This window comes from Myxine glutinosa, chromosome 9 (genome assembly GCF_964187855.1).
Source record: "Myxine glutinosa chromosome 9, kmMyxGlut1.1, whole genome shotgun sequence".
Lineage (NCBI taxonomy): Eukaryota > Metazoa > Chordata > Myxini > Myxiniformes > Myxinidae > Myxine > Myxine glutinosa.
Window position 1 is genome coordinate 28,384,728 of NC_136269.1, and position 15,696 is coordinate 28,400,423.

At 43.1% G+C, this 15,696-nt stretch overlaps 2 protein-coding genes across 3 annotated transcripts in view; one reads left to right on the forward strand and one right to left on the reverse strand.

Moving 5' to 3' along the window:
• Window positions 1–15,696, forward strand: part of LOC137435522 (E3 ubiquitin-protein ligase pellino homolog 2) — a 336,475-nt gene that overhangs the window by 266,720 nt on the left and 54,059 nt on the right. The window lies entirely within an intron of this gene.
• LOC144893688 (uncharacterized) overlaps window positions 11,142–15,696 on the reverse strand; it is a 10,840-nt gene continuing 6,285 nt past the window's right edge. The window contains exons 2-3 of the mRNA XM_078785048.1: window positions 12,274–12,766; window positions 11,142–12,135 (exon numbers count right to left, since the gene is read on the reverse strand). Of these exons, the coding sequence (XP_078641174.1) occupies window positions 11,287–12,135; window positions 12,274–12,766 (1,342 nt within the window). The 3' untranslated portion in view covers window positions 11,142–11,286. The remainder of the gene's footprint in view (window positions 12,136–12,273; window positions 12,767–15,696) is intronic.

Below are 15,696 nucleotides of genomic sequence, written 5' to 3' on the forward strand. Positions count from 1 at the left end.
GTCGTTCCTCTTCCTGGCATAAATCCAAACTGCATTTCGGCGGTCTTCCTTATCCTCCTCTCCAACACCCTTTCGAATACCTTCATTCCATGCTCCAATAACTTTATCGCTCGGTACGAGCCACACTCCAGGGGTCACCTTTCCCCTTGTATAGAGGGACGAGGGTACTCAGTTCCCAATCCACTGGAATGCTGCCTTCTTTCACCACCAGATTACAGATCTCTGTCATTCTCTTCACACCCCAACTTCCTGCTGCCTTCAACATATCTCCCACAACTCCCGTCGGCCCTCCCGCTTTTCTACCCTTCATTGCTTTTATCGCTTCCTCAACTTCCTTCTCAGTTGTCTTCTCTGCCGGTCCTAAAACTGGGTTGCTCTCTATGTTGCCATCCCATTCATTCTCTGTATTCAACAGCATTTCCATATATCTTTTCCATCTTCCTTTAATTCCATCTTGTTCGACAACGATTTGTCCCACTTCATCCTTCAAGCAACTCACCCCCATCACATCACACCTCTCTTTCGCTCTCTGTTTTGCAATCCTGAATCCTGCTTTCTGACCCTCTTCCGAATCCAAGCGTTCTCCGAACATTTTACTACGTGCCTCCTGCGCCTTTGCTACCTCTTTCTTTGCAGCCTTCCTGGCTCCCTTATAACTTTCATGCTCTGCTGTTTCTGCTCCCGTACCCTTTGCCTTCTGCCACTCCTTGAACTTCTTCCTCTTCTCGTCAATCCCCTTTCCAACTTCATCATCCCACCACCATGTTTCCGAGTGCCTCGGTGGTCCTTTTGTCCATCCGCATACCTCACCAACGGCTCCCAACAGACTAGCTTTCATTGACATCCAACCACTTTCAAGCTCAACCACATCATCCTCGACCCTACTCAGCCTCTCTTTTAATGCCTCCCTTACTGTCACCTCTTTCAACCTCCACACCTCCATTCTCGGTTGGTACTTCACCCGCCGAGCTCTCCTCGAACCTTTCCCCCTTATGTCGCAGACAACCAAGTGGTGCTGTGAAACAGCCTCCTCCCCCGGGATCACCTTTGTGTCCCGGAGGTGCCCCCTATCTCGTCTACGCACCATCAGGTAGTCAACGGTTGTCGTCGACCCACCTGACGTGTATGTAACAAGCTTATTATCCTCTTTCTGGAACTGAGTATTACAAATCAACAAATCAGCTCCATCAGCAAACTCCAAAATCCTTTCACCGTCTCCATATCTCACACCATATCCGTAACTCCCATGAACTCCCTCAAAACCATCCATACTCCTTCCCACATGTCCATTTAGGTCTCCTCCTACCACAACAACTTCCTCATCTTTCACGTTTTCCATCAGCTTCTCTATCGCACACCAGAACTTGTCCTTCTCTTCATCGCTTCGACCAACCTGCGGAGCATATCCCGAGATGACGTTCACCAAGAGCTTTCCAATCATCATTTTCACCATCATCAACCTATCACTCACTCTAGTCACACTCACCACACTGTCTATAAACTCCTCAGAAAACAGGACACCAACACCATTCACGCCCTCCGGGCACCCTTGCCACATAAACTTGTATTTCTGTCCCTGCCTACCCTTCACCGTTCTCACACCACTACCCTTCCATCTCGTCTCTTGCACACAACATATGTCCACTCTTCTTCTGACCAATACTTCCACCACTTCTCCTGATCTCTCTGTCATTGTCCCTACATTCCATGTCCCAAACCTCAGAAACCGATCTCCACTTCGGGCTGTACCCTGCCCATATGTAGTTGTAATTGTCATGGTTCTCTTTTTGAGGCAATGTTTTTATGGCCGGATGCCCTTCCTGACGCCTTCCTATGGCCGGATGCCCTTCCTGACGCAGTGGAACACAACGGAAAAAAAAGCTGAAAAAATTACTAAATCTTAGCTTATTCCACACAGATATCCTAAAATTGCCCGGACAATATTGTTGGCACCTATTAGAAGTTGATAGAAATAATTAGATTTCAAGCAGGGGATTCTCCTTTACTTTGGAAATGAACTCACATGTGGTGAGTTGCAGGTGCCTGCAATATAAAAACCACTCATTCAACCAGTTTGAATAGAGAAAAGGAGTCATTCTGCTGTTTTGTGTCACTGTGTGTACCACAATGACCATGGAGAAAAGGAAAAAAACCAGATAATTGCCTGAGGAGGTCAGACACAAGATTGTTCTGGATATTATTCCTTCAATTGGACAATCTCAAGCATGGACAATCTCAAGGCTACAAGTCCATATCCAGAGACCTTGATGTTGCTGTGCTTACCGTACGCAATGCTATCAGGAAGTTTAAGGCCCATGGCACTGTAACCAACCTCCTGGACGTGGCCGCAGGAGAAAACTTGATAGAAGATTGCAGCGAAGGATTGTTCGAATGGTCTAGAAAGCATCTCAATCAATTGCCAAACAGATTCAAGCTGACCTTCAGACACAAGGTACAACAGTTTCAACTCACACCATCCGTCGCCAACTCAATGAAAGGGGGTTCTATGATTCTATGGAGACCCAGGAGGACCCCACTGCTGAGAGAGAGACATAAGAAAGCCCGACTGGAGTTTACCAAAACACACCTGAACAAGCCAAAATCCTTCTGGGAGAATGTCCTGTGGACAGATAAGACCAAATTAGAGCTTTTTGGTAAAGCACATAATCTCTGTTTACAGAAAACAAAATGAAGCCTTCAAAGAAAAGAACACCTTCCCTACAGTCAAACATGGAGGAGGTTCAGTGATGTTTTGGGGTTGCTGTGCTGCCTCGGGCACTGGGTGCATTGAATGTGTGCATGGCATCGGAAATCAGGAGATTACCAAGGCATTTTGGAGCGCAATGTTCAACCCAGTGTCAGAAAGCTGGGTCTCCGTCGAAGGTCATGGGTCTTGCAGCAGGACAATGACCCCAAACACACTTCAAAAAGCACCCAGGAATGGTTCAAGACAAAACGCTGGACTGTTCTGAAGTGGCCAGCAATGAGTCGAGATCTAAATCCCATTTAACACTTGTGGGGAGATCTGAAATCAGCAGTTGGGAGAAGGCACCCTTCAAATCTGGGAGAACTGGAGCAGGTTGCACAAGAAGAGTGGGTCAAATTGCCAGTAGAGAGGTGGAGGAAGCTCATTCATGGCTATAGGAAGTGCTTGACTGCAGTTATTTTGTCCAAAGGCTGTGTGTGCTACCAAATATTACGTCTTGGGTGTCAATAATTTTGTCAGTCATTTCTTTTTATTTTCTGATTTAAAAGGATATATTAAGTTCTGAATCAAAAACAAAGGTTCTGTAATATAAAGAGTGAAATAAAGAATTGTGGAGACCAAATACTTTTGTCAATTTCAACTTATTTTTCGAGAAAATTATGAGTTATTTGAAAAAAGTGCAAGGGTGCCAATATTTTTGGCCACGACTGTAATACACTGTATATAATATACATTTGTTTCGTACAACGTCGGTAATGTATTCCGAGAAAATGTGACATTATGGGAAACAAATTTTCTCTTGTAAATGAATGTAAATAACATTTTAAATGAAAAATGCGAGAATTTTTTTCAGCGATTCTCCCCCATTGAGGGATGGGACCAAAAACTGCATATAGCACGATATCAAAAAATTGCGGATGAGTCATGCCAAAACCAGGTGGGTGGGTTGGGTAGGTTACAAGAACAAGCCGATGACATTTTGGATATCCGGATCCATAACCGGCCCATCAGTGTGATGCAAAACGTAAAGTGTTCAGCCCAGCGGAGGTATGCACTCGACTGAGTGCCGTCCTAGTTTGTTTGTGGCTTTGACTTCTTTGCACACTGAAGCGCTGGACGAATTGAGTTGAAAACTGCTGGTTGTATTCAGAATGTGCATGAGAGCAGCAGTAGAAAAAAATAATAATCTAGGGGTTCAGGATGGGGGAAGGACCCCCCCATCCATAAATGGAAATGTACTGTAAATGTGTATCATATATGGCCACTCCCATGAGGAGGGTGTAGTACAAGTTATCCTAGCGCATGCCAATTTGTGAAGTATATATATTTTTAATGAAAGCCACATAGAGCACAGAAGTGGGGGGGGGGGGGGGGGGGGGGGGAGTATCCTGTCCAAAAGGATGGGTTCTTCACCAGTAGAAAAGCTTATCCTTTTTCAGCACAAAATTCAAGCGATTGCACTTTTTGCAAAATGGCTAAAAGGATGGCATGCCAGATGGTGGATCCTGATGGCATGTAAAAATAAAAGAGCATTTTGTCCTTTTTGGACAGTTTTCATAGTTAAACTGCTGTTGTGTTTGTACTTGATGTCGTTTTCGGATCACATTTCTCATTTGGCTTCATATTGCAAAGCTTCCTCAAAGTGCCTGTGATGGCAATTGATGCAGCATTTTGCCTTTAAGCTTAACAGGATGTCCACGATCTTGTTCTTTCATATATATATATATATATCCGGCATGCTTTGGGGACTTGCATTCCTGTGAGCCTGTGAAGTCCGCAGGGCCTGCCTCAAATAAATGGGCCGATGACTGCTTGGCAGAGGCACCAAAGCGATTGCCTTTCTCTCGGCATGATGCAGCTCAGCCATTCCGGCACTGCAAAGGCTTTCGCTCGTTATCGCTTTCATTTTGTTCTTGCTGCCCCGAACGTTCTTTGGCCGGCTCACGTCGTTAACATTCAATTGTGTGATTGAGCCGAGCACTGTTTCGCGACATTCTCCTCCGTGGCATTCGAGGTAGTCTCTCCTCCATTGCATGGTTGCTCTCCTTTACCACAGCGTAATAAGCAACCTGTTACTGGATGAACATCAGCCATGAAAGGCTGATGTTTTGCTGTTTAAAAATAATAATAATAATAATAATTTTGAATGTTACTCGATGTGATGCTGTTGTTGTGATTGCCATTGTTGCTCCTGCTTGGATTTTTGATGAAGTTTTTTGGAGACTTTTCGGCCAAAGGTAAGTCAAACATCTCAGCAGGTTTGTGATTCGTGCAATGCAGAGGTGGATGAAGAGGAGACTCACGCGGGATGAAAGAAGCTTGTGGAGGATGTCCGTATGGAGGATAAAAGGAACTTGCCATTAAACTCTTTCGTACGGACGTTTTGTTCTAATCCGACATGTACATACACTCGCGACAAACCTGGCCAGGCTTGACGTTCATCGTTCTGAGGGTGCCGGACTGATGGTCGACGTTTCACTGATTGGACTGTGAATAACATTGCATAGAAAGGCACAATCAGCTCATGAGGCCCTTTTTACGGTTCACTCGGTTTACGCTGTTAATTAACTAAAAGCATCTTTTTGTCTTTTGACTAATTGGCTTTTAATTTACGGAACATAAATGCTTGAGAATATTTTTTATTCTTTATAGAAATATGTTTTTAAAATCACCTTTAGCGTTCTGTGGATTGTTATCGGCATATAATGAAGCTGCTATATGACTTAACATACAGCAGCTTCAAGATATCTCAAAACGTTGTGGACGGATTCAGACGAAATTTAGCGGAGAGGTCGTGTATGTCACAAGGACGAAATGATTAGATTTTGGTGAAGATTCGGATTCGGCTAGTAGAATTTTTAAAGTGATTCTTCACCATTGAGTGATAGGGCTAAAACCGACATATAGCAGGATATCTCAAAAAAATATGGACGGATTTGGCCGAAACTTGGTGGAGAGGTTGGGTGTGGGACAAGGACGATTCGATTCGATTTTGGTGAAGATTCTAATTATTTAATTTTTAAGTGATCCTTCACCAATGAGAGATCGGGCGAAAAGTGATATAGAACATGATATTTAAAAAATTTATGGACAGGTTATGTATAAACTAGGTGGATGAGTTGGTTCGGTGGCAAGAACAAGCCGAATCGCTTTTGGTTCAGGTCTGAATCCAGATCCGGCCTATCAGTGCGATACAAAACATAAACTGTTCAGCCTGGTGTAGGTATGCACTCTACCAGAGTGCCGTTCTAGTTCTATTTTTGTTTGTGTTGACACACCTGTAGAATTATTTATTATTTTCCACTTTATTTGGACTGAAGTCTTTGTATAGATTCCCATTTGTAGAACTTTTAGCTCTTATACTAGCCTCGATGAGCTCTTATACAAGCCTCTATACAAAATAAAACACAAAGTTTGTTGTTTATGGATGTGACTTGTATCGGTAATACTATGTAAGTGACTACTGATTCATGACATATGCTGCGAGGCACAGCATAATGAAAGTGAGCATTATGCAACTTTATAGCATCGATAAATAAACAAGAAGACGTCATGCGGAGCACAATAGTTGCAAAATCCGCCCCCCCCCCCCCCCCCATGAAAAAAAATTCCATTGATACAGCAAATTGTCCATTTCATCAAGATTAAAATTGACAATCTTGATCAAATCTCAGGTCAATAGGAAGAAAAGTGACGATTTTTCAGATGAAAAATGATGATTTTGGAAGGTTGACCTTGAGTTGACCTTTGACCTTTTGACCTCAAAAATAGTTAGTTTCCCTATTTAGTGACTCAATGTGCAAATGCTGTTCAATTTTCAAGTCAATCGGATGAAAATTGAGGATTTTTGAAACTTGGCCTATGTTGACCTCAAAAATACTTGGTGGTTGAATTCAGTGACCAGATATGCAAGTCCTCTTTAAATTTCAAGTCAATTGGATGAAAATTGAGGATTTTAGAAATTTGGCCCATGTTGACCTTTTGGCCTATGTTGACCTCAAATTGGATTAAAATTGAGGATTTTAGAAATTCAGCAAAGTTGGTGACCTTTGGCCTATGTTGACCTTTTGACATTTTGACCCCAAAAAACAATAGGCTTCTTGGTTTTGACCAACTCCACCATTTGGTGAAGGTCTATGAAGATCGGTTGAAAATTGTGACCTGTAGGCCCGTGACAAACAAACAGACAAACAGATGAAAAATCGGTCAGAGACCGTTGACTTGCCGGAATATCCTTTTTTTATTGGCCATTTTGGACAAATATGGCGGCCAAACCATGTGATAGATGACGTCATCATTATTTGTTTTCTAAACTAATTTATTCCGAGATTATGCTCAAGAAATTTCATCTTCATCGGATGAAGTTTTGTACTCGACGAATTATGACATCATAATGGAGGCACCTATGACATCATCATTAACATATTTTATTCCCCATGGAGAGTTATTTAGAATGAGCCATGTCTCAATTTTTTCTATTCAGCACTTTTGGAGATATAGAGGTGCAACGTTTTTCCGTTTTTCCAAGATGGTGGTCGAACCACGTGACCGATGACGTCATCATTTTTTTTTTCTCCACCAGTTTATGCCGACATGGCGCTCAAGAAATTGCATCTCGATCGGATGAAGTTTTGTACTTGTCGAATTATGATGTCATAATGGAGGCACCTGTGACATCATCATTAACATATTTTATTCCCCATGGAGAGTTCTTTACAATGAGCCATGTCTCAATTTTTTCTATTCAGCACTTTCGGAGATATAGAGGTGCAAAGTTTTTCGGTTTTTCCAAGATGGCGGCCGAACCACGTGACCGATGACGTCATCGTTATTTTTTTTTCTCCACCAGTTTATGCCATCATGGTGCTCAAGAAATTGCATCTTGATTGGATGAAGTTTTGTACTTGTCGAATTATCAAATTATGACATCATAATGGAGGCCTTGGGCCGGGAGAGTTAAAAATTGGGCACAGTCTATTCCAGGGCAAGACAAATATGTGTATAAAGTTTGGCGATTCTATGTGCAACGGTGTAGACGTAGTGCTTTGCACAGACAGACAGGCAGACAGCTAAACAGACAGACAAACCAACTGATCAACATACTTGCCAGAATCTTTTCCGGCAAGTAACAAACAGACAGACAGACAGAACCACAAACGCAACCGACCAATATACTTGAAAAATCTTCGATTTTGCAAGTAATAAGGTACAACCTTGAAGCTCGTGGAAGAACCAGATGACAAAGGACGGAGGGTGGGTGTGAGAGGAGAGATCACACTACCAGTGGGAACAGGCTTAGACAGGATGAAGTAACAAACCATATTTGACAGAAAGTGCTTGCAGGTACAGAAAATGCTGGAGGTTGTGGAAATGGGGGGAGAGACAGGGTGGCGAGAGGGGTGAGGGAAGGGGGGTTGCACAGCAACAGGCAAAGAAAACTTAAGTTATTGGCTTTTGGATAATATAGCATGGTGGAGTTCATGAAGACAACTTTTGCCAATCTGGACATGACCATTTCGCAAAGCTGAACTCTACAATTGGTCTCCTGCCTCGAAGTTATAGTCGTGCCTTGTCTATTGTGTCTCTGGTGTATGCTACCCTTCCAGTCTAAAACCATCTTAGTGACTGTGAAAAATGAAATCAGATATCGAAATAAAACTGAGAGAGTAAGAGTGAGCCTAACAAAAGAGGCCTCAAAGCTATGCGAGGAAACAAAATGGTGGAAATGTTTTTGAAGCCCCTCCCAGACCGCTTGTGTAGCCACACCCACGGACAGACAGACTCGCACGCATAGGTGATCACCTTAGCAGAATATTATATAGATTATATCTCTGAAACTACTTACCCTATTGATGCAAACTTTTACAAGTGTCATCTAACACCATTGCTGCATATAGTTTGAAAATGATGACGTCGTAGGTCACGTGGTTTGGCAGCCATCTTGGCTAGAAAAACAAACATTATCCGATCAACACGAAACTTCAAAAACGTGATCCCCAACCCATACATCTGCAGAGTGTACATTTTTGAAGGTCACATGTCACGTGGTATGGCAGCCATATTAGCTTGAAAGCCAATATTTTAAAACAATCCCTTCTCCTAAACCGCTTCACTGATCGATGTGAAACCTGTCCTGTGGTGAAAATGTGATGCTTGAAAACAGCTGAAGGGGTTTAAATCAAACTTGTTTATTTTTAGGACAGTAAAAGAGGGCATCTACTCATTGTGGGACTATGTGGAGGCATATTGGTGACACAGTCACATTGCTCTAGTTTCTCTTTGCTTTGCTTTGCTTATTATGTCCAAGAGTTGCCACGCTCCCCCACTTTCTCAGTTCACATTCCTCTGTCACCTTGGTCTTCCATGAGCCTCGATCTCATGGAGGAAAAAAAAACATTTCCCATCTATGGCCAGCCTACTCTAAACTAAGAAGAGGAAGCCAAATCTATTTTTTCAACATGATGTCATATCCTGTAACGCGAGACTTTTTGGCAAAAGATCAGAGATGCGATCATTTTTCAAGCCTCATGGTTCTGCACGAAAAATCACCTTGTTCTGTGGGTTTGAGGCTACGTGGCTGTTATTGTCTCCATGCCTAGCTGCTGCTTCATCTCCTTAATCTTTGCTTCAAATATCGATTTAATTAGTCGTGCCCCTTTAATGCATCCTTTTTCTTAATTGGGACTGTTGTTGGAAAAAAAAAAAAAGATGGCGAAGATTAATTTTCAATACAACAGTGGCACGTAGCAATGCAAGCAGCATGACTTACGGATCAAGCCGCAGTTGAACTGCAGCAATGTAAGCATTTATGGATGCATTTGTTTAGCTCATAAGTGCAGACATGTTGTAAGCTGGAATTGCGTGGTGTTAAAAGCATGAAAAGTAGCAAAGCCGATTGATTTGAACGCAAACACAGTGGGTTATCCCATGAGCCTTCATGCGGCTCCGTTTTTGAAACAGGTGGTGTTGATGTGGTGTGGGAGGGTGGTTGGCGGGTCTTTGTTGAGTTTGTAATATCTCTGCATTGAGCAATAGTTTTATAAAATACCTTCCAAATAACAACATTTTGGGAAATAATGAATGGAAAATATTACATTCTCATTGTTATCCGATAACAATTTCGCGCAAACCCGAATGTAATCGCACAAACCTTACGACAAAAAGTCCTTTGGTTCAGTAAGGAACTGAGGATTTGAGGACATTTATAACATAACTTACCTTTATTCAATCTATAACGCAAATTTGTGACAAATGGTGCACAAATATGTGTTGGCTCAACACATCTCTAATGATTCATGTTTGATGACGCAATAAATTCTGAGGGCCTTCTGATTAGTCATCATTTGTTGGTGTTAAGACAATAGTGTAACGCAAGAAATCGAGAATGATGCCATATATAGGGAGCAAATACAATAATTCTTGATGAGTCTGCGAGTCTATTGGTAACATTGGTAACGTTTAGGAGTCTATTGGTAACATTACACACACACACACACACACACACACACACACACACACACACACACACACACACACACACACACAAACTGTGTTTTATATATACTGAAACGCAAAAGAAACTTACCACCTTTGAAACCTTTAAATATCAACAATAACACTGCGTGTAGTAAATGTGTGAACTTATTTGTGGACAATAGTGTCCTCACTGTCAGACAAAATGGTCACGGATGGTCACTTGAACCTTCAATGGTCACTTCATAGCACAGCTGTTGAACAGCCGTTTTGACTGTCAGTGATTAGCCAAGCGGTACGGGATGATTTTAATGAGCTGCACGTGATGTCTTGATATTGGCTTTAAAAAGGCCAGTGCAAAATGGGCATTTTGACCAAAAAATTTGACCATTTTGACCATTTTGACCAACTTCAAAAAGACCGAAAACGCAAAAGAAACTTACCACTTGTTTGAAATGTAATAAAATTGTAACAGTTCAAAATAAAACAAACCAACAATTGCTAATTGAAACATTGGCATTTTATTGGTGACATGTCAAGTTTTTGACCAAGATGCACCATCTCATCAGTTTGTTCTACAGTACAGAACAGCACAGGGTGCAATTAGTCTAGTAGGAAGACTAGGTCCCCCTGCACCCCCCGGAGATATACTTCTAATCAGTGTTTCTAGATTGGAAAAAATGTGTAGAAAATGACTAGCTATGGCCCCAAGCTGAAAAAATGTCCCACATACCATTTTTATGCAAATTACTGCTGCCATTATCAAAAAAACGATTTTTGACATATCTCAGCCAATATTGCAGATAATTGAAAAATGAAGGTGTCTAGACCCATGTTTTGAAGGGCATAGATCATGATAGAACTATTCATAACATGATTACATGTGTCTATGGTATACTAGTATGCTAATTAGTGCTTTATTTACAAAATAATCACAGTTTTACGAAATAATAGACTCATATTAAGGTCCGTCTACACAGACGTTAACACAAAGTTTTATTTTTCTAAATATTACAACTGTCAAAATAGTCCTAGCACTCAATGTGACCACTCTTCTCTTGCTTGTTTTAGATAAACATCATTAGCATTAGTGATTCTACACTGAGTCAGTCATCATCATTTTCATCGAAATCGTCAGAGTCAAACTCTTCTTCTCCTTCCTCTTCCTCCTCCTCTTCGTGCTCTCCTGTGTTCAGAAGATCCACCAGTGAGGTTGGTAGGATGGGACCACTGGACCACATTGGTTTCAACAGTCCTTCATCAGTCCTTATCCATCCTTGCTCCTCATAAGGTTTTGGCTTTTCGATGATAGGTTGATCGGCTCTTTTGTACAATGCTACGCGGTGGTTCACACGCTGGATGTGCGGCTTCAGGGCAGACTGGCATGGAGGAAGGCGAGCCAGATCAACCTTGGACTTGGATGTGAGGGTCTTGTCCTCTCCCACCATTTTTCGTAGCAGCTTGGCACGGACAATGTCCACTGATGACTCGCGACTCTGGCCGTACATCACACAGGTGAATTTTTCTAACTGCCTCTCCACCTCAGGGTTGGCATCCCAGTTGTCACCCAGTTCACCGAATGCCCTGTGAAACCTGGGATTCTTCTCCAGCTTTTTCAAGGGCCCGACTTTTCCCTTCCCTTTGAAGGCACTGGTGCAGTCTTCTCCGCTGAACACATAGTACCCCAGGAGAGTGGCACAGTAGTCCTCTCCCAGGGATTCTGCCAGCTCAGAGACGTTGACAAGTTGGCGATGCTTCCCTGACCCTGTATCCAGGTACACCGTCAGCTTGATGTTGTGGGCATGGTGGAGCAGGATCAGGAGGATGTCTGTGTCCGGTGTTCTGACTACAGCGTTCTTGTATCCGATGGTAGCAGCATGATGGAGGTACAGAACCACCCTGGTATCAGTCTCTTCCTGGTTGCTGTAGATCGTGGGGAGTTCACGTACCTCGACCTGAAACACAAAAAGGCACCGCATTTCAATCACCAGTCACTGCCAGTTTCAGATCTAGACAAACATCACAGGTAATCACCTTTTTTTCAGGAAAAATTACAAATTGAATCGCCATTCACGAAGGGCTTTCAATTTTACCTTGCCATTCGTTGAGGCAAGTTGGTGGGCCTTCCCCTCCACGATCAGCACAGCCATCTCTGTTCTCTCCAGCCTGGTAGCTGCCTCTTGTCCACTCCACACTTTCAGAAGAAGCTGGCACATCTGCTTTTTGTTGTCGTCATTTGCAAGGAACATTTTGAAGTCATATGGCTTCCTGGTTGCTGGTCCAGCCAGAATGATCTTCTCTGAGCTGCCCCGCCTCAGCCTTTCCTGCGCTTTGATTGACTCAGGATGGTAACTGTCAGTGGAGAACAGAAAGTGCTGCTTGGCCACCATCTGATCAAGCACCTGCAAGCATATCTCACCACATGTTGGGGGAAGGTTGGCAAGGGTATGCAGCAGCGCCATTCCATCCTGGATGAACAGGGCATCCTTGGGGTATTGCAGATCTTGTGGTGTGGTGTCCTCTAAAAGGTAGTGCAGAATGGAGGCTTTGTTGGTTTTGCAGAAGAACCCATCTGGTGTCCCAAGGCTGGTGTCCCAAGTATTGCGATGAGCATCTTTGGTCTCAACTTTCTCACAAAATATACACTCTGGCGGGAAGATGGGTTCAGCAGAACCTCCTGGTTTACGAGGAGAGTGATGCCATGATGAGGTTGATGGCCCTGGTTCTGTATCATCTCCCAGACGATGAAAGTGTCGGACAAAGTGCTTATAACACTTGCTGTGATATCCTACTCTTTCTAGGTCATCAGGAAGAGTTGCCGGGATCTGATCACATACTGATTGCATACGACATGGGGAGTCATGCGGTTGGTTGAGACGTCTATCCCGGATCTTTTGAAGCAGTTGCAGTTTTTCTGAAGCAGATCCTTTAATTTTACGGAGGGGCGTGAAATCCCCATGATCAGACATGGATGGTACATGAAGGATGCATGTAGGAGGAGAGCTTTGGGCTGCAGGTTCTACACTCCGTTTTCTTTTGGGCATGCTTGCTGTCGATGTCTACCATCACTGTTAAATGACAAATAAGAAATCACGAATGATGTTAAAAGTGCCTGTGAAAGGAGGCTCTGAGTTTTCAGTGAGGTAACAGAGGTTCTGAGTCATGTTCTACACTAGGGTACTTTTTAGCTGACTAAACCATGTTTAGTGGCATCCAAAGTGCTAATAGCTAAAACATCTAAATTCTTCCACACTAACGTTAGCTATCTAGGCCAATTCCATTCTCAATGGAATACTGTTCCCCCCTCTGGGCTGGTGCTCCTGCCTCACACCTGGCTCGGCTTCACGCTGTTGAATCCAAAGCTTTCAGAATCATTGGAATCTCCCGCGATGAAGCTATCTCTGAGGGCCTTTCACTCACTCACCGCAGGCAGGTAGGTGGTCTTTCTGTCTTCTACCGACTCCTCTCCGGCCTTGCTCCCCCAGCTCTCTCTGTGCTCTGTCCCCCCAATATTCCTTCAGGTCGCACAAGATCTGCCTGCAACCCTCTTATGGTTAAACTGCCAAAGTCTAGGCTCTCTGCTCACCTTCACTCTTTCATTCCCCTTTTCTCCCGCCTCTGGAACAAACTCCCCCACTCCCTTCAATCCCACTCCTCCCTCCAGGTCTTTAAAACAGCTGTTCACCACCATCTCTTATCTTCCCCCATCGAAAACCTTGATCTTTTCTACCCCCGGTAATTCACCCCAGAGTCCTTGCAGTGTTCATATGTTTTAATCCTCTCCCACCTCCCCCCAAGTCCTCCCGATGTCCCTGCTCTCAAATGTTGTGTTTGTGTCCTTCCCCTTCTTCCCCCTCTCTTTTGTGTCCTCCCCCCTCTCTCCCCATCTTGTCTGCCGCTCCCCTTGTTTTTTGTGTTTTGTGTGTCGGTTTGTCTTTTTGTGTGATTAATGTTTGCTCTTTCACGAGCCTCGATCTTGTATACAAAAAAAAAAAAAAAAAAAAAAAAAAAAAAAAAAAAAAAAAAAAAAATGAAACATTGTGCTAAGTTACTGTAGCTAGCTCAGCTGTCGTGCCTCTTTCTGGTTCAATTCATATACAGAAGTCAACAGATATGTCTCATGTTTGGCATTAACAAAAGTTTAAGTTACACCGACATTAGGAACATACTGTACATAGATGAGGCTAGCTTTAACGTTAGCTAACATGGTGCTAGCTGGCTCAGCTGTTATTCTGCCTGTTTATGATTTCATGCAGAAACTGAAGTCAAGAGTGTGAGTAACATTATAGTTAGCATCTTACCTGGCTAGATTGGAGGATGAATACCAAGAACAACACACAGATGGAATGGAAGACTGAACTTTCAACTGAGGTATTCAATAACATCAACGTTACCAATTGATACGAGCGCGCGACATTACCAATTGATACGAGCGCGCGAGCGCGCATGTTACATGGATGGAAATGTAAAATGGCAGCTATAGCAGCACTAATTTGGATCTCTAGTCTGTCATTTCTGCACTGTGATTGGATAACATAAAAAAATATGTTTGGGAGTTAACAGCAGGAGTTGGTAGATTTTACGTGGGCTGGGTGAGAAACCTTTAAATAAGCAAGTGAAAATCTCTCGCAATACAAAGTCAATGGTGGGAAGAAAAGTTGAGTGGTACCAATGTTACTGCCAATGTCCCGCCCCTATGCAAGACTCAGGAGCATCTTGTTGACATTTAACCTTGAAAATACCTGGGTTTAGACCCCTTATGTACCATGTTAAGTTATCTGCAGTATTAACGTATCCTTATCATTTGTAAAACTGATTATTTTGTAATTACAGCATTAATATGCATACTAGTATACCATAGACACATGTAATCATGTTATGAATAGTTCTATCATGATCTATGCCCTTCAAAACATGGGTCTAGACACCTTCATTTTTCAATTATCTGCAATATTGGCTGAGATATGTCAAAAATCGTTTTTTTGATAATGGCAGCAGTAATTTGCATAAAAATGGTATGTGGGACATTTTTTCAGCTTGGGGCCATAGCTAGTCATTTTCTACACATTTTTTCCAATCTAGAAACACTGATTAGAAGTATATCTCCGGGGGGTGCAGGGGGACCTAGTCTTCCTACTAGACTAAATGTCAGTCCCCTTTCAATAGCGTGTGTGGCCACCATTGTTTTGGATACAGGCAGTGCATCGTCGGCGTATACTGCCTACCAGTCTTTGGATGGATTGCTGCTGGATTCTGTCCCACTCAGTCCTCAATGTCTGAAGCAGCTCTGCCCGTGTCCTGGCCCTGCCAACTACGCGTCTCCCAAGCTCATCCCACAGGTGCTCTATGGGATTCAGGTCAGGGGAGAGCGCAGGCCACTGCATGGTGTTGATGTTCTCGCCTTGGAGAAATGCAGTGGTAAAGCGAGCAGCATGGGAACGAGCGTTGTCATGCTGAAAGGTTCTCAGTTCTGGGTGGTCTAGCAGGAATGGCAGCAGATGAGGTCGCAGGATGTT